Below are 23,313 nucleotides of genomic sequence, written 5' to 3' on the forward strand. Positions count from 1 at the left end.
TGAGGAAAAGGGGGAGTTTAGTTCTCTAGCAATGCAAAGTTTGAGGAATGAACACAGCAGAGGGAATCAGAGCTCCCATCTCTGCCACCTCCCCCCATGACTGTAGCACAGGGATGACAGGGGGCCTATTTTATTATTATTATTATTTTGAGCATTTGTAGCCTGCACATTGCTCATTGCTTCCACGGTGGCTTATGTACAATCAAGACAAGACAGTCCCTTCCTGCAGGTTTACTAGCCAAACACGGCACACAAGGGGAAAGGGACAGGGAGGGAAGAGGGAAAGTATTGCAGGGCTTTTGTTAAAAAAAAGAGAGAGAGCTAATTCAATAAAGCAAATCCAGGAGATGGAAGCGGGGCGGGGGAGGGGGGAGGCTTCTACCTGAGCTAAGGCAACAGGATCATCTGGTGAGCAGAGGCCTTCAACGCTGTTGCTTCCCAGACCGTCAGGCACACCTAGCCGAAGAACACAGGAGAGAGTCAGCTGCAGAAAAAGCCAGCTTTGTGGCACTTTTAACTATTTGAAAGTTTTAAATTATTGCTATTAATTTTTCAAAGTGACATTTTTGACCTACAAAGCCTTAAACGGCTCAGGGCCGCAATATGTCGAGGATCCCCTCTCTCCATATGAACTGACTCAGTCCCTGCCATCATCCTCTGATGCCCTTCTGCGTGTGCTCCCTCTGTGAGAGGTCCCGAGGCCTTTTCTGCGGTGGCTCCCCACTTGTGGAAAGGCGAGAGCAGGCCACCAGAGGCCCCTCCACATGTCTCCTAAGTGCCTCCCCCCTCAATGCCTGCAACGCACAGCTTCAAGATGCTTACTGCCAGGCTCGGGGGAGGGGTCATCAATTCCAGACGGCAGCCCGGAATCCCCCTGAGATTGCATTTCAGCGCCTGTTTCAGCACAGCTGACCTTCTGGGAAAAATGAGAAAAGAAAGGGAGGTGTTTTATCATTATTTATTTTATAAAATTTGAATACTGCTTGATTGTAAAAAAAAAACAACTACCAACCACCTCAAAACAACTTATACCAAAAAAAATGAAATAATAAATTAAGAACAATAAATTTAAACTTTCAAAATAACCATGGACTAAAAGCAGATTAAAATCCATATCTACTTTCTAAAGATCTGAACAGGCTTGTCTAAACAACAATGCTTTTAGCAGTCGCCAAAAAGGGTTTGGTGACGGCACTACCGGCTATCAATCGGCAGGGAGTTCCAAAGTGTAGGGGCTGCCTTACTAAAATATCGAGTTTTTTGTCGCACTTGTAACTGCGCCAGCTCTGCCGATTGAAGCGGAGGACTAGGCATGTGTGGGGTAAGCTGATCTCATACGTAAACTGGCCTCGAGTTTTACCAACCACCAGACTGGCTTCAGCACTAGAAACTGTCTCCCTTGCAGAAAAACCCACATCAAGGGGACAAGCCGACTGTATATGAAGAATTCTCCTAACCTCAGCTTGGTGCTCTCTTTTTAACACAGCTTTGTTTTTCCTAGTGGATTCGTTCCCCTCCTGCAGCAACCATTTGCCACACCCTCAAAGCTCCTCGCAAGAAGCCTTTGTACTGCCCTTCCGGACTGTTATGACTCATCACTGACCAAATCTCATGGCTCCCCTGCCTGCAGATAGGAGGATATTTTGCTCTGCTGAGCCTGAAGCCTTTGAAGGAAGGGAAAGATGAATGGAATAAAATCCCAGGGCAGAGGGCTACTGATTTTCCCTCCAGGCTAGGGGGAAACCTCAGCAGACCCCCCACAAGGCAAGTAACCCTCAAGAGCTGGGCTTCCTCCGACAGCAGTGGCAAGTTTGTGATGCCAGAATTCAGGGTTCAGGGGAGCCAACTGCAGCACAGCAAGCCACACTTGGCATAACTTTCAGACATCTTTGCGTCTCTCTCAGTCATTTCTACAGAACTTTCATAGATTTGTGGCTATTGTCTGTTTGGAAACCACTTTGAGCTTTTTCCAACCATCAGGCGGAATATAAATTTTATGAAACAAAATAATAATAGTTTTATGGTTCGCTTTAATCTACTGGTCAGACACTTGCTCCTAGATGTCATTTTGATTAGCATTCCTTCAAATGCCAATGATAAACATACCGTATTTTTCCGTCTATAAGACCCCCCCATGTATAAGACGCCCCCTATTTTGGGGGACTCAGATTTAAGAAAATGGGGGGAGATGGCCCAGAGTATAAGACACCCACTAATTTTTGACATTATTTTTTAGGGAAAGAACCTAGTCGTATACATGGAAAAATAGGGTATATGTGTGTGTGTGTACACATATACAAACGCACACATATGAATGATGTCTGAGCTACAAGAAAAAAATGAGAAGTCGTTAATGCAAATACAACAGGAGTTTCTCATTCACGACAGGTGAAAAGGAGAGCTGTTCTTTGCCAGTGGAAATTAGAGGCAGGTGTGCATTTTGGCTGGCTCTCCCGAAGAACCGTCTGGCTGCAGAGGGGCCAGGGAACAGCAGCGGCTTGCCAAGAGAAAAAGCCGAGAGCATGAAAGATACTCTGCACATGCAAAATGTATGCCTGGTATGCCCCGCAGAGGACCTTAAGGTCCATGAATAACCCTAGTTTAGAGGTCCTGGGCCCTAAGGAAGTCTGATTATCCTCAACCAGGGCCAGGGCCTTCTCAGTGATGGCTCCGACCTGGTGGAATGCTCTGTCCCATGAGACCAGGGCCCTGCAGGATTTAACCTCCTTCCATCGGGCCTGTAAGACAGAGCTATTCCGCCTGGCTTTAAATTTGATGTTATTCTGATCTTTTATTCCCCTTCCTTCCCTCCCTCTCCCCTTTTTATGAAGATCACCCGCTCTGGGATCACACAGCTAATTCTCCCCGGTCTCCTCGCCGGCCCAAATAGGACTAATTTAGCCAGCTAGCTCTGGTGATCATCTAATGTTTATTGGCTGGATTTCCCCCCTAAATTGATTTCTGAATTCTGAATTTATTGTTATTCACGTTTTATACTGGATTTTATGCTGTTTTTTGTTGCATCAATTAAGTGTTTTAAATTTGTTGTTAGCCGCCCTGAGCCTGGTTTCTGAACCGGGAAGGGCGGGGTATAAATAAAAAATTATTATTTATTATTATTATAAAACGTAAGGGAAACACAAGGGGAGAAGGGTCACCTCTGAGGACCCAACAGCAGTGCTCTGAAAGCCCAGTTAAGAGGGTGGGCAAAACTCCAGGTGAAATTCCTAAGCGTTCTCTCTCTGTGTGTCCCATATTAAGCCTCCTAATAATAACCCAGCAAAGAGGATTGCTGGGTGCAGCCAAGAGGGCAGCTTAGTAGGAGCCATTCTCAGGCCAGGTGCTTAGCCTACTAGAAGGGCTTCTTCGTCCATTCTACTTTTGCTCGGAGGTTACCTGGTTTGACTCTGCCGAAACCACAGGGAATTCGAGCCTCTTTTCCAGCATGGCAACTTTGGAGCGGAGGGTCTCTGAAAAGGCAGAGGAGGGAGGAGAGGTGTTAATCAGAAGCAGCACCCAAGGAGGAAGCATGATCTGGAAGGAGGCCGGAGTTTGGGGTCAGAGCTGTAAATGGAGTGGTGTCAGGCCAGGCCAGGCCATGAGCTCATATCCTCTCTAGAGAAAGGAGGGTTACAAGATGTCCTGGAAGAGGTGATGGCACCGGGACACGCTTCTCAAGAGCGACGATTTCTCAAGGGAAAGTAAAAGCTCACCAGGATTGAGGCTCTCTGGAAAGGATGAGGACGGGAAGACTGGGAGGGGAGCATTTCAGGGAAATGGCGCAATTTAAAGGAGACTTGGGTTATTAGCATAATCGCCTTCATGAATTTGTCTGCATTGCGTTTAAAGCCATCCAGGTTGAGGCCATCCCCTTTCACCTCTGGAACAAGTTCCATAGTTTAACTATGAAGAAGGGTTGGGGTTTTATCTGCCCCGAATCTTCAAAGATTCAGCTTCCTAAAGGTAAAGGGACCCCTGACCGTTAGGTCCAGTCGTGACCAACTCTGGGGTTGCAGCGCTCATCTCGCTTTATTGGCCGAGGGAGCCGGCGTACAGCTTCCGGGTCATGTGGCCAGCAGGACTAAGCCGCTTCTGGCGAACCAGAGAAGCACGGAAACGCCGTTCACCTTCCCGCCAGAGCAGTACCTATTTATCTACTTGCACTCTGACGTGCTTTCGAACTGCTAGGTTGGCAGGAGCAGGGACCGAGCAACGGGAGCTCACCCCGTCGCGGGGATTCAAACCGCCGACCTTCTGATCGGCAAGTCCTAGGCTCTGTGGTTTAATCCACAGCGCCACCCGCGTCCCAATTCAGCTTCCTAGGATGTCCCTGAGTCCTAGTACTCTCCATGCCACACATCACTCCATAAACTTCTATGAAATGATCTGCTCTTTGGCCCCGAAGATAAAAAAAGTCTCAAATTCGGGTGCTCTGCCTGATGCTGAGCCTGCCTTCCTGAATTCTCAACTAGCAGAATCCACTTGCTTTGAAGAGGCGGATCACAGGAGAACAGGGGGCCTCTCCCTTGCAAGGTTGTTAAGGGTCTATTTAGCTGTTGCCTTAAAAACACACACATCTGCCTGTGAAATCTTAAAAACCCATCCAGCTTAACAATAAAACAGTACCACCCCCTCCAAGCGCAAACACCCACTTGCGCTGCAACAAACATGATTATCGTAATCTCTCAGAAGTCTAGCTGCGTCAAGATCTTTGCCAAGAACACTCTGAATTATCCCGGCTGTGTGCAAACCCTGTACAAGATCAGCACACACAAGAGATGTGTGTGTGCATAGAGACCTTGGAAGGCCCTGATCCAACAGGCGAAGTCCAAGTTGGAGCACAGGACTCAAGAACTGGGTCGGCTTTTGGTTGGCCACACGCAAGCCAGCAGGCAGGAATTTTAACTGGGTTCAGTGAGTGTTCCATTGAATACACTGTTGGGGGTTAGTTTCTTTTTAAGGGTGCCATCTACCCACAACCCTGGGCCCTTGCAAAGGAGAGGGGCTGGAAAGCAGGACAAAAACTCACAGTCTTATCATACGAGGCCCTTCTCTATTTCCCCCCTTCCCAAGAGAGGGTTAAATGAGAACAGGGCCTTTTTCTGTGGCGGCTCCCCAGTTGTGAAATGCTCTCCCTGGCACCATCACTGCATGTCTTTAGGTGCCAGGCAAAAACATTCCTCTTTGCCCAGACCTTAAATAACCTCTTGCCTATTAAAGGTGGAGGAAGCTGTTACAATGACTATTTTATCATGATGCTGTGTATTGTTATACTCTGTACTATGTTTTTACTATTATGCTGCGTAAGGTATGTTCTTAACGTTGTACACCGCACTGGAGTCTTTGGATTAAGGGTGGTATATTTATCAGTATCATCACCCCCCAGCCCATTGAACCCATAGCTCTTCTCCCTTTCCCTGGAACCAACAGTAGCTGCTCTTTATCTCAATCTATTTATACAGGATTCCTGGGGGGAAGCCACACAGCCCTGGCTGGAGAAAGCACATCACAAACAGGTTTTAGAAGGTGGAAAGTGGTGATAGAAGAGGACAAAAGGTACCATTTTCAGCTTGCAGAGCTTCCAGAGTCTTGCGCTGCTCATCTTGCCAGGCATTTCTTGCAAAAGCTGCTGCGTCCTCTCCAGTGGCCAGCTGGAGAGCAGAAAGACACAGAGAACACAAATTAACTTTTGCAGATTGATGTGGGAAATAGATGGAATGGACTGACGAAGGGACACATGCACAGCTGGTGGGGGCCAGAAACAGGCTGGTCTGCCCCCCTCCCTGGTTCGCTGGGGCCTTCGGGGAAGCAGTTACCTCGCTCGGCGTAGAGAGCTGCTTTCCTTCCTGAGCTGTAAGTGATTTGGGTTCGGCCTGTGAATGGTCAGACTCCTTGGGCCTTTCTGGGAGCTCCCCTGGGGAAACAAACGTGGAAGGTTAGTTTCCCAGCCACATCTGGAGCCAGCGCCACCTCTTCGGAGCCAGCACCAAAAAAGGGCTGTGTCATCCTGCACTACACTTGCGGAATTTGCTTTTCCGTCAGTGAGTGGTTGTCACCAGGACTCAGCTTTCACTCTGTAAAAGAAGGACAAGCTTCCATTCTGAGAGCTGCCCTCGGTCCCACTTTCAAAAACCTGGAAACAAAGGCTGCCAAAAGGCGCAGCAATCAGGATGGCGGGTCTGCAAGCTGACCTGTTCCTCAAACTAATGCACCACCGCCGGCCCAAGCAAACCCCCCAAATGCTGCCAAACTCAAGCCTCGAACGGCATAACTAGTGTCAGACAAGGTCCCGGGAGACCAGGGTTCAAATCCTCATTCGGCCATGAAATTTGCTTGGCGACCTTGGGCCAGCCACCTGGCCCACCTCACTGGGTTGTTGTGAGGATAAAATGGAGGGGGGAAGGTGAACCATGTGTTAGGATTCTTGCTCCGTGTTTGCAGTCATGAGATTGTTGTCTATCACATGACAGTGTACATTTTCATTCCACATAGTGGAAAGTGAGAGACAAGATGTTTATGTTACTGCGTTCCGTGAAGTGGGACTATTGTCCTTTGTTCTTTCTCTCTTTGCTGCCTGATGAGAAAGAGGAAGGAGCTAAGTCAGAATGCTCCGAGGGTATTATATGTAAATAAACCTAGATTAGCCAAAATGCTGTGCTACCGAGTTCTGTTACGCAAACTGCAAATACTCTGCAGGATTCTAAGTGTGCCGATGCCTCTTGGTCGCTGTGATGTTCAGGCTGAAGGTGGCTTTTGAAGCTCCCGATCAACCAGGAGGGAGAGAACATGCCAGTCGGGCATGTGTCTCAGCCAGGGTCCTACATGAGAGTAGGACGGTCCTAGCACCATGTACACCACCTTGAGCGCCTTAGAGGAAAAGGTGGTTTATAAATGTAGTTTTTTTAAAAAAAACAGAAGAACAAATACAGTCAAATCTCATGTTACGTCCGCTTCATTTTACATTCTTTCAGGTTACGCCCCATGGCGACCCAGGAGTACCGGAAAGGGTTACTTCTGGGTTTCGCTGCTTGCACATGCGCAGATGCGCAAAATGACATCATGTGCCTGCGCAGAAGCGGCAAATCACAACCCTCGCATGCGCAGATGCACCGCTGCGGTTTGCATTCCTTTCATGTTGCAAATGGGCCTCCGGAACAGATCCCGTTCGCAACCAGAGGTACCACTGTATCTAGGACTGATCGTTCCAACACAGTGAACAGAAGCAAAGCTTGAAAAACTGCTCCTTCCTCCCAAGGTTCCAGGATTTCTCCTTTCAAGAATTCAGGCCTATTTCCATTAACCCCCGCGATCTCTGCACACTGCTTCCTGACCTTGCTGCGCCAAAGCGCCATCCTCGGAGGAGTGCTCCGGTGGCCGCTCTGCGTTCTGCCGCAGGTGGGCGTTCTCCGACTGCAGAGCCTCGTAGCTGGAGCGCAAATCCTGCTCTGCTCTTTGGAGCGCAGCAATCTCTTGGCTCTTCTCTGCCATTTCCCGCACGTGTCTCTCCTCCGCATCTCGGCTCTGGCGCTCGCAGTCCGCTCTCGTATGGGCGAGCTCCTGAGAGAGCCGCTGCACCTCCTCCTGTGAGCGGTGGGAGGCCAGCTTCTGCTCTGCCAGTTCCAGCTCCAGCCTCTCCACCAGGCTCTGGGACTGCTGCCTCTCAGAAGCAGAGGTGTTGTGCAGGGAATCCAGCTCCTCCTCCACCTTCTGGAGTCTCTCCGAGAGGACCTTGGGAAGAAAAGAGAACGCACGCCTGTCAGGGGTGCAAAGCGATTTTTGTGCATGCACAGAACCCTGGGAAGACCTTTTCCGTGTGCCTCCCCCTCGAGAGGTCCGGAGGCTGGCAACACAAGAACAGGGCCTTTTCTGCAATGGCTCCCCGTTTGTGGAATGTTCTCCCCTAGGATTTTCAGCTGTTGCCTTCATCATGCACCTTTAGGCTCCAGGCAAAGAAGTTCCTCTTTAATCAGGCCTTTGGCTGTTTGACATCCTATATCCTTTTCAATATGTTTGTGGAAGGGGAGTTATTGGTTTGTGAATTTGCTGTTGTGCATTTTGTGTTTCATCTTGTATTTTTATGCTATGAACTGCCCTGGGACCTACGGACGGAGGGTGGCATACAAATTTAATACAGTGGTACCTTGGTTCTCGAACGTTACCCGTTTCAGAAGACCGTTCGACTTCCGAAACGTTCGAAAACCAAGGCACAAAGGGCAGCTAGCAAATTAAACTGAGAAAATTGAAAAACACGCAGCAGAAGCCGTTCAAAAAGAGAAGCATTCACTACCATGTTTTCGGCATTCGGGTTCCAAAACATTGGTCAACGGAGACGTTTGAGAACCGAGGTACCACTGTAGTAAGATGCGATTGTATTGTACTGCAGAATTGAATGTCACAGAGACATTGTCAAGTCTATAGAGAATTCTCCCCCTGGAGTCTTGGAGGAGGGAAGTCTCCTCCTTTACGCTGATGTATGTGACTTCCCTGAAATGCTGATATGCTGTGACTACCGTATTTTCCCGTGTATAAGATGTTTTCCTTAGAAACAACAGGCAAAAATTGTGGGCCGTCTTATACACGGATAGCAGAGGGAGGACGTGCGATTGGTGGCAGCAGCCAGGAGGAGACTGGCAGCGCCGAACGGGCATGTGACTGCTTGCTGTGGCAAGGCCTGCTGATGATTGGCTGTGGTAATTGTGCATTCTATTTACGGTAGTGGCGAGGTGTGCATGCAATCAGCTGCGGTTGCATCTAGTGTGCATGCAGGTTGTTGGCGGTGTGCGTTCAAACGATCGATGGAGGTGGCTGCAGAGTGAGTTGAGTTGCGGCGGTGGCCCCCCTCCCCCCGCAAAAAAGCTCAACAACTCTGCTCAATCCCCTCCCAAAAAAATAGGAGTGTTATACACGGAAAATATGGTATTTGCTCTGTGGACAATAGGCTAGAACATGGGTAGACAAACTAAGGCCCGGGGGCCGGATCCGGCCCAATTGCCTTCTCAATCTGGCCCGCGGATGGTCCGGGAATCAGGGTGTTTTTACATGAGTAGAATGTGCCTTTTTATTTAAAATGCATCTCTGGGTTATTTGTGGGGCATAGGAATTTGTTCATTTCCCCCTCCCCCCCAAAAAAATAGTCCGGCCCCCCCACAAGGTCTGAGGGACAGTGGACCGGCCCCCTGCTGAAAAAGTTTGCTGACCCCTGGGCCAGAACGTGCTGCAACACAGCTTGTCACACACTGGGCTCCAGGTTTAGTGGTACCATCCGCCAACAGCCAAAGGATGGGAAGAGTTGATGGGTCGACAGTCCTGTTTTGCAGCAAACGGAGTGGAAGCTTCTAGCCCCTTCCAGCTCTTATCATCCTGAATGCAAGTACCTGTTTCTGCTCTTCAGTAATGTTCAGCTCCTGCTGCAACAATTCCACCACCTGCGTCCGCCCCAGCAAGGCTGCCTCCTGCTCCTCCAGCTTCCGTTGCAACAGCCGCAGGTTCTGAGACAGAGAGAACACCAGTTTTGCCAGGCTCAGAGGCACAAATCCAGAGATCACAGCATGGACCTTTCACTTGCGGGCTTCTTTGTCTCTGGCTCTCCTCGCCTGAGCCCTCCAATCCCTTTTACTGGCCCAGATTGGAGCGCGTATCTCACCCCTCACCCCCAAACCTCTGCCAACACACCTGCTGCATTTCTGCTTCCAGGTCCGAACGGGCGGCTAGCTGGTGCAATTCGGCCTGGTACTGGTGGGCCTGTTCCTTGAGGAGAGAGTCCTTCTTCTGAACCTCCTCTTGCAGAGCGCTGAGCTGCCAACAGAATACACAAGTTAAAAAGCTGCTAGCAGGAATGCCCTGTGCCTTGGGAGTCAGAAAGGATTTTCAAGGAGCGAAGAAACTCATATTAGTATTTTAAATCGAGTCCAGCAACCTGTCTATGGGAAGCCCACAGACAGGACCTGAAAATTATCAGGCAACAAAATTATCCTCCCCGCTTGTGATCCCTCGGAAACTGGCATTCAGAGGCAAACTCCCTCCAATGGTGAACATAGCCTTTGTAGCTAGTAAAGGTAAAGGGACTCCTGATCATTAGTCCCAGTCGTGGCCGACTCTGGGGTTGCGGCGCTCATCTCGCTTTATTGGCCGAGGGAGCTGGTCATGTGGCCAGCATGACTAAGCCGTTTCTGGCAAACCAGAGCAGCGCATGGAAACGCCGTTTACCTTCCCGCCAGAGAGGTACCTATTTATCTACTTGCACTTTGACGTGGCCTAAGGTTAAGGTAAAGGTAAAGGACCCCTGGACAGTAAAGTCCAGTCGCGAACGACTCTGGGGTTGCGGTGCTTGTTTCGCTTTCAGGCCAAGGGAGCCGGCGTTTGTCCGCAGACAGCTTTCCAGGTCATGTGGCCAGCATGACTAAACCGCTTCTGGCACAAAGGGACACCGTGACGGAAACCAGAGCGCATGGAAACACCATTTACCTTCCCGCCGGAGTGGTACCCATTTATCTACTTGCACTCTGACATGCTTTCGAACTGCTAGGTTGGCAGGAGCAGGGACCGAGCAACGGGAGCTCACCCCGTCGCGGGGATTCGAATCGCCGAATCCTCTCCAACAGTCATCCAAGTTGATGACCACCATCGCCTCCTGCAGATGGGAGTTCAATAGTTAAACTATGTGCCATTTGAAGAAGTATCTCCTTATGTCTGTGCTGTTCAATGCGCTGAGGCATTACCTTTGAACGCATCTCAGAATAAGCTGCCGAGAAGCCAGTGGCAGGAGGTGGCCACGACCCAACTCAACGTACAGAGAGTTCCATTTATTTATTTATTGCATTTACATCTCACCTTTTTCTGCAAGGAGCTCAAGGTGGCGTACGTGGTTCTCTCCCTCCTCATTTAACCCCCACAGCAACCCTGTGAGGTAGGTTAGGCTGAGAGGAAGCGACAGACTCCCAAGGCAACTTGTACCCTGGTCTCTTAGGTCCTGACCCAACTCTCTAACCTCTATGCCACAATTCCAAGTTCTGCCCTTGCTCAAATGAGTCCCAGAATGCCAAAAGAAGCAACTAAGATACCGCAAAAAGCCTCCACAACCTCCTCCTGATGTTTGACGTTTTATCGTGGTTTTTAATATTCTGTTGGGAGCCACCCAGAGTGGGCAGAGTATAAATAATTGTTGTTGTTGTTGTTGTCTCCTCCCTACCTGGGCCTGTGCTTCCTCCAGGCTTCTTGTTTTTGCCTCCAGCTCTTCCTGCAGCTCCCGACACCGCCTTTGCAGAAGCTCTGTCTCCTCTTCCCGCTCATCACGCGTCCCTTGGTCACTCTGAAAAGGAGGCAGCAAGTTACTGAAAGGGAGTGATCTGTGAACAGCATACTTCTGACTGGGAAAGAGGAGGTTCGGTCAACCCACTGGCCAAACACTTCTGAGTATTTTTTAACGTATTAGCTTTAATAGAAACACAAACATGGCTTTGAAAGGATATATGATATCTGACATGATTGAGAATCGTAGAGCCAGGGATGGAGAACTTTAAAGCGTTAAAATCGGGATGTGGAAAACATGGAAACAACGAGGAGAGACAGGACTGAGATTTGGAGATATGCTTCAGAGGTCCAGACTATGGGGAGCCCCGAAAAATCAACAAATACAATTTATAACTTGGTCTTTTTTATTTTAGTTTTTTGTTTAAATTGGATTATGATTGGATATGTTAACTGGATGTTTTTTATTGGAAAATTAATAAAAATGATTTTTTTAAAAAAAATAACACTAACATGGCTTTTCCCTTGGCTCTTCATAATTTAATCTTGTAGCTAAAGCTTTCTAGATGTGAAAAGAGGCACACTGCCAGTCCTCACTGATAATAATAATAATAATAATAATAATAATAATAATAATAATAATAAATTTTATTTATATCCCGCCCTCCCCGGCCAAAGCCGGGCTCAGGGCGGCTAACAACAATAAAACAGTACAACAGTACAACACAACACTCTAAAATCATTCATTATAAAATTAATTCAAATCAAACCACTGGCAACCATTGGGCCAGAGCTTCACGAAGATTGCCGAAGGAGGGAGTGAGGCTGTGCCCTGGCCAAAGGCCTGGTGGAACAGCTCTGTCTTGCAGGCCCTGCGGAAAGATGTCAAGTCCCGCAGGGCCCTAGTCTCTTGTGACAGAGCGTTCCACCAGATCGGAGTCACAGCCGAAAAAGCCCTGGCTCTAGTTGAGGCCAGCCTAACCTCTCTGTGGCCTGGGACCTTCAAGATGTTTTTATTTGAAAACCATAAGTTTCTCTGTGGGACATACCAGGAGAGGCGGTCCCGTAGGTACGAGGGTCCTAGGCCGTATAGGGCTTTAAAGGTTAAAACCAGCACCTTAAACCTGATCCTGTACTCCACTGGGAGCCAGTGCAGCTGGTATAGCACTGGGTGAATGTGATCCTGCGGCGAGGACCCCGTAAGGAGTCTCGCCACGGCATTCTGCACCCGCTGGAGTTTCTGGGTCAGTCTCAAGGGCAGCCCCACGTAGAGCGAGTTACAATAATCCACTCTGGAGGTGACCGTCGCGTGGATCACAGTGGCTAGGTCAGGGCGAGAGAGGTAAGGAGGAGAGGAGCTCGCTGAGAGGTTCCTGGGGAAGCACATCAGAAGCCAGAGGGGCAAGGACTTTCTGGCGATGTGGAAGGAGCTCAGGTCCACACAGCTCACTAGCATCCGCCGCAGCTTAGCAGACAAGAGACACAAGCAGCGAATAGGGACAAAAGTGTTTCAGAAACCGGCTGTGTGGCTGAGCTACTTCCCAGGGCAAAGGATGGCTTCTGAGAGCACAGAGGGCAGGTGAGGTCCAGAAATAAAAAGGTGTGCCATATAGAAAGCAGAATAAGCATTCTGGACCAGGAGGCTGGCTAGTCTCACCTTTGTGGAAGAAAGAGGGTCCGTTGCGGGAGATGCTGCTCCGTGTTCTGAAAGTTGCTCAAGGCGCTTGCTCTGAGATGCCAGCTTAGCTTTGGCCTGCAGTTTCAGCTTCCGCAGCTTGGCTTCCGCAGCCTGCTTTTCTTCCTAGAGGAGGGAATTTTTACATACAGGAATGACAGCATGTTCAAAGGCTGACGTGAGCCAAGGCCCTGCAGTGGGGCAAGAGGCTGGGCTCAATGGCCTCCTGACCCCCATCTCGGTTTTGCGATTTTAAGCGTCGCAGCAGACGAAAGGTTCCCAGTTAGGGAAGAGTTGAGCAGTGATGCCTCCCACAGAGGAATGGTACCTGTAGCAGGACATCCTTCTGCCGTAGCTGAGCATCCTTCTCACGCACCAGGTCCTTCAGCTGCGCCACCAGCCTCTCCATGTGGCCCAGCCGTTCCAGAACGTCCTCTGGCGCCTCCTCCCCATTCTGCTGGCTGGGCTCCAGGACCGGCCCCTGCGGGGTAACAAGAAGAACTCTGTGTAACAACGCCATGGCCAAAGGACCCAACATCTGGCTTCATCCCTAGGACTAAACATCTGGCGGCGGAAGATCCGCACCGTATTATTTTTATTTATAAAATGTACATACTGCCCTCCATCCAAAGATCACAAGGCAGTTTACAGAATAAAAGCACAAAACACATCACATAATACCAAAAAACCCCACCCAAACACATTTTTTTAAAAAAGGCATACACTCTTTAATCAGCCAAAGGCCTGGTTGAAGAGAAATGTTTTCACCTGGCACTTCAAGATATGTAATGAAGATGCCAGGTGGGCCCTCCTGGGGAGAGTGTTCCACAAACAGGGAGCCACCACAGATAAGGCCTGTTCTCATGTAGCCATAGGCATTTCACATGACTTCCCCAAAGAACTCTGGGAATTATAGTTCCCCCTCACCAAGCTGTGATGCCCAGCACCCTTAACACACTACAGTTCTTGGGATTTTTGGGCAGTGGGGAGGGGAGGTAGTCATGGGCTTAAATGTGCATTGGACGTGTTTTAAACGTATGGTGTGGATTTGCCCTGAGAGTCCTGGAGGGCGGTAATCAGAAACAGCTTTGAGAAATCAAGGGCTGCTTCACACAAAGATGTCCACTTCATGCAGCGGTCGCCAGGTGATGGCATCTATGAATGAGCCATCCCAAACCAAGCACCACAGACAGAACTTGCGGGCTGCCGCAATTGGCACACTTCTGAGAGAACGCCATTCACATACAGTCATACCTCGGGTTGAAGTAGCTTCAGATTAAGTATTTTTGGGTTGTGCTCTGCGGCAACCCAGAAGTAACGGAGCGCGTTACTTCCGGGTTTCGCCGCTCGAACATGCGCAGACGCTCTAAATGACATCATGTGCATCCGCACATGCGCAGACGCGTGTTACGTTTACTTCAGGATGCGAACGGGGCTTCAGAATGGATCCCATTCGTATCCAGAGGTACCACTGTATTCAGCTGTGAACCATCGGTCATTAAAGGACACAATGGGTGTGAAAGGAGGCAGCGAACGTGCATGTGTGAAGCAGCTCTAAATGGTGTGATACTGCTTGGACTGCAGGACTGAAAACACAGCTGGGGGTGGGGATCCTCCGGACTGGTGGCTTTGGAGCTGAGGGTTAATTACTAATGAATGCCCCATGGCCTCTATGGAAGAGCCAGGAGCCAGTGCAGAAGGTGGCAGCTCATATCCTCAGAGAATGAGTGTGTATGGCGCAGGTCATCACAGAATCAGAGAGCTGTGGCATGGAAAGGGACTTTAAGGGTCATCTGGTCCAATCTCCCACAACGCAGGCATCTCATCACCAGTATTTATGCTGTCTTCTGCCTGTTTCCAAGACAATTTAAGGCACAGGCTTTGAGCACAAATGCCCTCCTTGTTTTCAGCTGCCTGTGTGCAGCCAGGACCTCCTAACCCAGCTGGCAACCCAGGAGAAGTACATGCATGCTGCAGACCCTTCCTTCCCCACACCCACTGTGCAGCAGGCCTCGGCTGGGAAAAAGCTACTTACATCAGGCAGATCTGCAGCCTCCGCAGCCTCTCCTTCCCCTGACAGCTCCTGCAGGACAGTGTTGGCCAGTCCCGACAAGCGGCTCAGCATCTTGAGCCTCCAGCTCTTGCAGGACAGAGAAGAAGGAGGAGAAAGTGGATGTCAGCACAAACACAAACGGGAAAGGTTTGGGGCTAGGTTCGGTCGCTGCGCAGGGAACGTGCTTCCACCATGCTGTCGTAGCAAAAGCCAAAAGAGGCAAGGAAGAACTTGCTTATTGCCCAAGGCCACGCACAGAATCAAGCATCCAGACATCTCAAGCATGCATGGAATAAGGGACAGCCCAATCTGCTGCTGTCCAGGATGAAACATCCCCGTGGAAACAGAATCACACACACACACAACCTGCCCACCTCAGGCCAAGTGTTTGCCTTGGTCAGAAGCCGGAAATTCACTTCACTGGGTTACAGAAATCAGGAATGTGCCTCACAGATGATGGGGTAAAGGACGTTTCCTTAGATCTGTTCCTCACCCAGGTTTCTAAATGGGGCCCTGCCTGGCAGCCTACAGAATTACCACCAAGCAACTAGGCTAGGAAGCTTGCAGAAGCTGAAAAGGAATCGAATCCTTTTATTTATCCTTTCAGGTCAACCATGGGCCACAAATTATTTTTAAAAAAGGAATGTGTGAGTGAGGAATGCACGCTACGCTTGGGATGTTCCAAGGACGGGCTTTCAAGTCTGAACTTGCTGCACCAGAACCAAGAAACCCTGAAAGGCAGAGCACCCCCGCAGCAACTCCAAACTGCTCAAGGCATAGGGAGGGTGGCCAGAGGCAGCGGCCTTGAGCGAACAGATTCCCACATCTCACCACCTGCATTCTCAGCACCCACGCCGCTTCCCTGCAGCAGCCAAAACATGGACATTTCAAGTGCTGCAGAATCAAAACCAAGTATCCTGACAGGCTTTACACCCTTCATTGTCTGAATCTAACTCCCATCAGACCCACTGTGAAAGGCCAGGGGTGGTGGAAGCAGCAATCCAACAGCATTGGAAGGCCCCAGCTACGCCACCGCTTGAAGGTACCTTTAAACGGTGGCAGGGAGAGGATTCCCTGTTCCTGCTGCTTCACCCTTTATTTATAAAAAGAGTTTCCTGACTTTCCAATAAATGGTGTTCTTGTCCAGGTCAGATACGCACAACTGACTTGCTGGAAGCAGAGGGGACACTGCCTGCTCCTGAAACACCAGCCAGAACGTCAGCAAAGGCTACCCGGACATTGACGATGAAGAGTTTCCTGCTCAACTGCCTTGGGCGCTTTGGGTGTGGCTGCTGAACATGGGAGCAACAAACACTTTCTCAGAAGCTGTTAATTCTGTTTGACTTCACTGGCATGAGTGTGGCCAAGAACCTGTGCTGTGAATCAGCAAGTCCCTGGTCCAAGTCTGCCAAGACTCACCAAGCGCCGCCGCCTTGGGCAACCCGGGACCTCTCAGCTTTTGCCTAACCTGATGTGGGTTTTCAGGAAGCGGGGAGAGAACTGCCTGTGCAAAATACGATGATTTGCATAGGGTAAAATTTGCAACAGGAAATGTTCTGAAGCCCTAGGGCAGGGGTCAGCAACCTTTTTCAGCCATGGGCCAGTCCACTGTCCCTCAGACCTTTTGATGCGCCGGACTATATTTTGGGGGGGAAATATGAACGAATTCCTATGCCCCACAAATAACCCAGAGATGCATTTTAAATAAAAGCACACATTCTACTCATGTAAAAACACCAGGCAGGCCCCACAAATAACCCAGAGAGGCATTTTAAATAAAAGGACACATTCTACTCATGTAAAAACACGCTGATTCCCGGACCGTCCACAGGCCGGACTGAGAAGGCGATTGGGCCGCATCCGGCTCCTGGGCCTTAGGTTGCCTACCCCTGCCTACGTAGCACATCAGTTTTACTACAAAACCTTGAAACTGCCGAACTTGTCTAACATTTATTTGAAATTACCATTCATTGATTGTTACTAATAAACTTACAAACTGGACAATTTTCCACAGAAAAAGCAAGCACTGGGCTTTCTTTTCTGCCCCACATCGCTACCCAGCTACCTGTATTAAGGGGATAATAATATTGACTGACCTTACTGGGCTGTTGTATGCATTACAGCAAATGCATGCTTGGGAAATGTTGCATTTTACGGCACTTCACTCTAGGAAAGCTACACTTAGAGGTGGTGAATCAGATACCTCTTTGTCTCACATGGCAGCACACCTGTGGTTTTCCAACACAGGGCCTTCTGCAAAACAGCCCTTCAGTCAAGTAAGCAGCGAGGGTGATTCATGAGGCCAGGTGAGTGGCAACCCAAACAGATTCCTTGGGGCAACTCCTCTGCAGAAGGTTAATTAAGGTAATGAGCCTGAGGCACCTGCTTCTGCTCTTCCAGAATGTTTATGCCTTGTTATCAAGAAAAGATCACTTGATAATGAGAAATCATGCCTTTTAGTGTCACCCGCCCAGTACTGCGGAATACTCTGTCAACAGAGATTCAGCAGGCAAGTATTATTATTATCTATTGAATTTATACACTGTCCTATACCCGGAGGTCTCAGGGTGATTCACAGAATAAAATCAAAATATAAAACCACAATATACATAATCAAAAAAACAACCCAATAACACCCACCCTCCCCCAAAAAAACCACCTTTTAAAAATGGCATAAGTAAGAATACATCTTTCCACACTGGTTAACTGATGCCTGTTTTTAACTTTTTAGTACATTTTTACCGCATGTTTTTAGCTATTTCTGTTGTGAACTGCTTTTAGTTTTTTCTTAATGAAATAGCGCTCTACATTTTTATAAGTAAATAAAACAAAACACGCCTTGCTTAATTCCAGCTTGTCAAAGTAACCGAGGCCACAGCCCACTCTTCGTTTGCACTGGCACAGAATGGAAGATTACAAACTTAAGGAACATTTTAGCCACTTCCTGGTTTCAAACGTAGCTGCCCAGTTTGCATATAACGCTCACCCAAGCCATGGCTTTGAGCAGGCAAGCAAACGTGCGGGTTGCTGGAGTGCTGGTTGTGGTACTGCTGCTGCAACGCTATCAGAGGCTAAGCCGTGGTTTGGGTCTGCATGATGTGTGAACCCAGCTTTGTGGTTTGACTTAAGACGAACCATGGGTGGTAAACCAAGAGCAAACCCCAGTTACATCTCATGGCTAGTTTCACTCCTGGCTTAGCCCCAGGTGAGGGAGGGATGCTGCAACCTGCTCTCAGGGAACCGGCACATTTGCTCATTTGTGCATTACAGTGGTGCCCCGCAAGACGAACGCCTCGCAAGACGAAAAACCCGCTAGACAAAAGGGTGTTCCGTTTTTCGATGCGCTTCGCAAGACGAATTTCCCTATGGGCTTCCTTTGCAAGACGAAAGCCCATAGGGAAATCTCCAGGACAGCGGGGAAGCGCAGCGCGTCTTCCCCACTGTCCTCGGACCTCCTCCGAAGGCTGGCGGTGGGGCGGAGAGACCTCCTCCCGCCGCCAGCCTTTGGAAGGCTGGTCTCTCCGCCCCACCAGCAGCCTTCGGATGGCTGTCCTGAAGACTTGCGGTGGGAGGAGGGTTTTCCTTCCCACCGCCAACATTCAGAATGCTGTTCTGAATGTTGGCGGTGGGGAGGAAAAACCCTCCTCCCACCGCAAGCCCCGGGAACAGAGGAGAAGCGCTGCGTGCCTTCCCCTCTGTTCCCGGACCTGTCCTGAAGGCTTGCGGTGGGGAGAAAAGCCCTTCTCCGCACCGCCAGCCTGGCAAGCGGTCTCCATAGGAACGCATTAATTGATTTTCAATGCATTCCTATGGGAAACTGTGCTTCGCAAGACGAAAAACTTGCAAGAAGAAAAAACTTGTGGAATGAATTAATTTCGTCTTGCGAGGCACCACTGTACTTGAGAGCCAGGCTAATGCCATGCAGTGTGAAAGCAACCCCAAGTCACACGAGAGCTGTCAAACTGGTGCACTGGAACCAGCAAGACAAGCAGAGGTACCAACAATTTCGAGCTTATGGGAACTGGAAGGGGCAGAGACTGAGAAGAGGAGGCTGCCTTTAAAGAGCACCTGCAGGGGTGGCGACAGAGCCAGATTTTGGTTTGATGAGGCCCTAAGCTACTGAAGGTAATGAGGCCCTTTATACATCCAGCTGTCCGTTGTCCACAACAAATTGTGGCTGTTTTTTGTGTTGAATATATGCTATATGGTCATTTATGGACCCAATAGGTGTCTCAAGCCATTTGCACATGTGGCCCTGCAACCAGTCCATGCGGAATGCAGGCACCCTATACATAGAAAGGAGCAAACCAGGGGTATTTTGGGGAGCAGGCTAGCAGGCGGGGCCCATGACTTGCATCATAGGAGCCTACACAACACAAAACACTGTTGCTGTAGATAGGTGTTATTTTACTAATTTGTTATCTTATATTTTGGAAATGTACATCCAGGTGTTGTTTTTCTTTAATTTTGGGGGGGGCCCCAAGAGAGTGGGGCCCTAAGCTAGAGCTTGCTTAGAACAACTATCAGACTTTTTGAAGACGTCTGAAGACAGCCCTGTTTAGGGAAGCTTTTAATGTTTGATGGACTACTGTATTTTAATATTTTGTTGGAAGCAGCCCAGAGTGGCTGGGGAAACCCAGCCAGATGAGAGGATTATAAATAATAAATTTTTATTAGTAGTAATAGTAAACCTTGCTGCAAGGCAAGCGGAGGGTACCAACAGTTTCCGGCTTATGGGAAGTCCAAGGGACAGAGACTGAGAAGAGGCGGCTGCCTTTAAAGAACACCTGCAAGGCAACAGAGACCCAAATGGCGCTCCCAAACAGTAAAGCCTTTCCTGTGCCTTGATGGGCAGACGCCTGCAAGCGGAGCAGAGAGAAGGGTGGCCAAGCCGCCGTTAAAGACACAGGAGCAGAGGGATGAAGAGCTCATGGCAACCTGGCCTGGAGAGAGGAAGGGATCTGCTGCAAGGGACGTGCCAGGCTGGACAGTTTTGAGAAGGCAGCTCCTGGGTGGGGGTCACGGAGAGTGGCTTCCCACCGCTGCCCCTCCGTTCCCAGCTTCAGCAGGCCGAAGTTCAACAGGTGCAGCCACGCTGGCCTGAGGATGCCGCAGGTCCACAGAACTGTGGCGCTGGAAGGGACCACTAGGGTCATCTAGTCCGACCCCGGTTTTCTGAGCCACGCACCCAGATCAAGCTCTACCGGTTGAGCCATGCCTGGGCCGACCTGAGGCTGCACCTGTTGGACTTCTTTTTTTTCTGAAATAATTTTTATTGATTTACATCAAAACAATAAACAAATTAGTTCACATCATTTGTTTCACAGTTTACTCTTTTCCTAGACTTCCTTCAGCTTTTCCGCAAATCATTCGTAGCCATCATCTAAATTACGCATTTCTTAGTTTTATATTGACATTCTTTATATCTATCAATTTATTCCCTTTAGACAATATTTCATAATTTTTCACAGTGCTTCTTTAAATCCCCTTAGCGTTATCTGACCATTACTTATACTTTCCCTGTTGGACTTCTGCCTTCTTCCCTCCAACAGAGGAGGAGGAGAAGCAGCTGCTGCCGCCGCACCATGCAGTTTCAGCAGCCGCACAGCAGGCCGAAGTTCAACGGCGGTTGAGCTGCACCGGTGGAACTTCTGCCTGCGCGCCTCCCACCCTCCCTCCCCCCCCACCGGAGGAGCAGCCTAAGGGCTCGCCGAGCTCCCTCAGGGGCGGGCGGAGAGGGGCAGCCTTGCCTGGCCGGGCCCGGCAGCAGACTCACCGCTCTTCTCCTCAGCCCGCGTCCTCTCCGGGTTCCGGCCACATCAGCACCGGAAGCGCCCTGCTCTCTGCCCCCTCGGCGCTTCCGGGTTGCTCCCTTCAAGCTCCCGCCCCTCGTCCAATCAGAACCCGGGAAGCTCCTAGACGGACGGAGCGCCCCTCCAACCGTAGCGCAGGGCTTGGGCCGTTGCCGGGGTGACGCCGCGGCCGGCGCAGCCGCGTCGCGCCACCTGCGCGTCCGCCAATCAGCAGGGCGGGATTCTCTCTCCTCCTCCCTCTCTTTCCCACAAGGCGAGCCGCACGAAAACAAAACGCAAGGAGCCAATCAGGAAGCGAGGCCTCCCCCTTCCACCGGCGCAGGGAACCAATCAGCGGCCGCGCTGCGGAGGCGGGTCTGAAGTTGGAGGCCAATCAGGGTGGGCGGGCGACGGCGGCTGTCTTTCCAGGCGCCGCTTCACTCCGGAAACTTCCCGCGAGGAAGCCACGCCCCCTCCGAGGGGCGGGGAAATGGTTTTGCATATGGTAATTTATGTTAATATGTCAGGGCCTGCAGTTTAACTATTATGCGCTTAATATTAATGAGGTAGAATTAAAAAGAAATTGCGAGGAGGAGCCAATTTCTGAAGTGAAATTTATACTCAAATTCCATTAATTAGCTAATAATAATAATAATAATATTTTCTTATCGTCATATCAAAATTGTTGTTGCTGTTGATTTATTATTATTCTTTTGTTTTTATTACCTTCACCTTTAAATCCCCTTTCATCCCTCAGGGTCCCAGGGCAGTTAATAATTAACAGCAATTAACTAATAAATTACACAGCATTTTAAACTGCGGCAAGGGTATTGTTAGCCCAGAAATGGAAAAAAGAAGAAATTCTGACGAAAGAAGAACGGCAGACGAAATTAATGGACTATGCAGAATTGGACAAAATGACAGGAAGGATTCGAAACCTGCAGGACCAGAGATTGGAAGAAGTATATGAATTATTTGAAGAGCAACTGTAATCAACAAATTACGCTACAAGAAGTTTTGTAAGGAGAAATATACGAAGTGTTACAAAGCAGAAAAAGATAGAGATATTGGTTATGAGTTTGAAATGTAATAGGAAAGAGAAGAAATGCATACTGAGAGATTAGATTGGAAAATTTTCAGACAGGATTGACGGAAGTCAAAAATTTGAATAAGATGTAAAAGTATGTTTAATTGCTGTTGAAAATGATATGTTAAAAAAAACTAATAAAAAATTATATTAAAAAATTTTGGCAGGCTTATTGATGGGGAAGGGTTTGGTTTTTTTAGCAAAGGTTTCTTTATTGGTGGTGGAGAGTGAAATTAACAAATAGGAATTGACATGTTGAAATATACTCAGAGTCGCAAAGTGATTTCATGCTCTTTATTCAGCTCATAGTGGTGAGGAGGAATGAATTAAAGTCCCCTCAAAGCATCTGCTTTATATACATTATTTACACAATGGGCTGCACATGATTGGCTAATTCCGGAATTCTACTGTAAGCCAATCAGGTTGTGGATTCACTTCTACCTGGAGCATGATTGGGTGGTTCCTGCCAACCAATCATACTGCTGCATTGTTCTAGGACCAATCAGACTGCTGCATTCTGAATCCTATTGTTCTAGGACCAATCAGACTGCTGCCTTTTGGATCCTATTGTTCTAGGACCAATCAGACTGCTGCAGTTTGGATCCTATTCAACTCAGTACATAACACATGTGTTTGGTTTTTCCCCCAGCTGCCCCCTCTCCCCCCTCTGTCATCAGTTGCTGAGGCTGAAGATCCCTGTCTACCCACAAGTCTCTTCCTCTCCAGGGCAATTTCCCCCAAGCAATCGGAGGCTGCGCCTTCCTGAGAGCCCACCTCTCCTCCGCCCTCTTCATGCCTCCCCTGGTTCTGGAAGACCAAGCCGGAGGTGAGCTTGTCACAGCAGCAGCAGGAGACAATTGTGTCTCTTCACCAGACTGATTCCTGACTGCCTCTTTTTTTAAAAAAAAATGCTTTTTATTAAGTTTTCATTTTAAATACACCAACACCAACAAACAAATATATTGAGTCTTTTTACATCTATCTTGCTTTATGCTCCATAGAGCCGTTGACTTCCCTCCTTCCCTTCCGCAGGTTTTCTTATTCCAATCCTTAATTCACAGTTCCATTAATAAAAGACTAAACCGTGACATAAGATTTATTTCTGTCCTGCTAACGTCTTCAAATTTCTACAGTTCTCACTTATATAAACCATAAATTTACTCCATTCTTTTTGGTACTTTGTTTCCTCCTGACTGCGAATCCTGTGTGTCAGTTTTGCTAGTTCCGCGTCCTCGACCAACTTTGTCTGCCACTCCTTTACAGTCGGTATCTCCTGTGTTTTCCACTTTGGGGCTATCAAAACTCTGGCAGCTGTCGTAGCATACATATATAGTCTTTGGTCCGTCTTCTTAATATCCTCTCCTATCAAACCTAGCAGTAGTTCTTCAGGCTTTTTTGGGAAAGTATATTTAAACATCTTTTTTAATTCATTATAGATCAATTCCCAAAACTCTTTCAT

General features: G+C 48.8%; 1 protein-coding gene across 3 annotated transcripts in view; it reads right to left on the reverse strand.

Moving 5' to 3' along the window:
- GOLGB1 (golgin B1) overlaps positions 1-20,870 on the reverse strand; it is a 75,787-nt gene extending 54,917 nt beyond the window's left edge. For 2 of the 3 annotated variants that reach the window (XM_083572448.1, XM_083572446.1), the window contains exons 1-13: positions 20,752-20,870; positions 14,958-15,062; positions 13,251-13,403; positions 12,905-13,048; positions 11,189-11,308; positions 9,673-9,795; positions 9,375-9,488; positions 7,332-7,728; positions 5,817-5,914; positions 5,561-5,651; positions 3,397-3,470; positions 823-916; positions 383-456 (exon numbers count right to left, since the gene is read on the reverse strand). In XM_083572448.1, the coding sequence (XP_083428574.1) occupies positions 383-456; positions 823-916; positions 3,397-3,470; positions 5,561-5,651; positions 5,817-5,914; positions 7,332-7,728; positions 9,375-9,488; positions 9,673-9,795; positions 11,189-11,308; positions 12,905-13,048; positions 13,251-13,403; positions 14,958-15,047 (1,572 nt within the window). In that variant the 5' untranslated portion in view covers positions 15,048-15,062; positions 20,752-20,870. The remainder of the gene's footprint in view (positions 1-382; positions 457-822; positions 917-3,396; positions 3,471-5,560; positions 5,652-5,816; positions 5,915-7,331; positions 7,729-9,374; positions 9,489-9,672; positions 9,796-11,188; positions 11,309-12,904; positions 13,049-13,250; positions 13,404-14,957; positions 15,063-20,751) is intronic. The other variant, XM_083572447.1, reaches the window with a different exon arrangement.
- Positions 20,871-23,313: the final 2,443 nt, after the last annotated feature.

This window comes from Podarcis filfolensis (genome assembly GCF_964270895.1).
Source record: "Podarcis filfolensis genome assembly, chromosome: 10".
Classification (NCBI taxonomy): Eukaryota; Metazoa; Chordata; class Lepidosauria; order Squamata; family Lacertidae; genus Podarcis; species Podarcis filfolensis.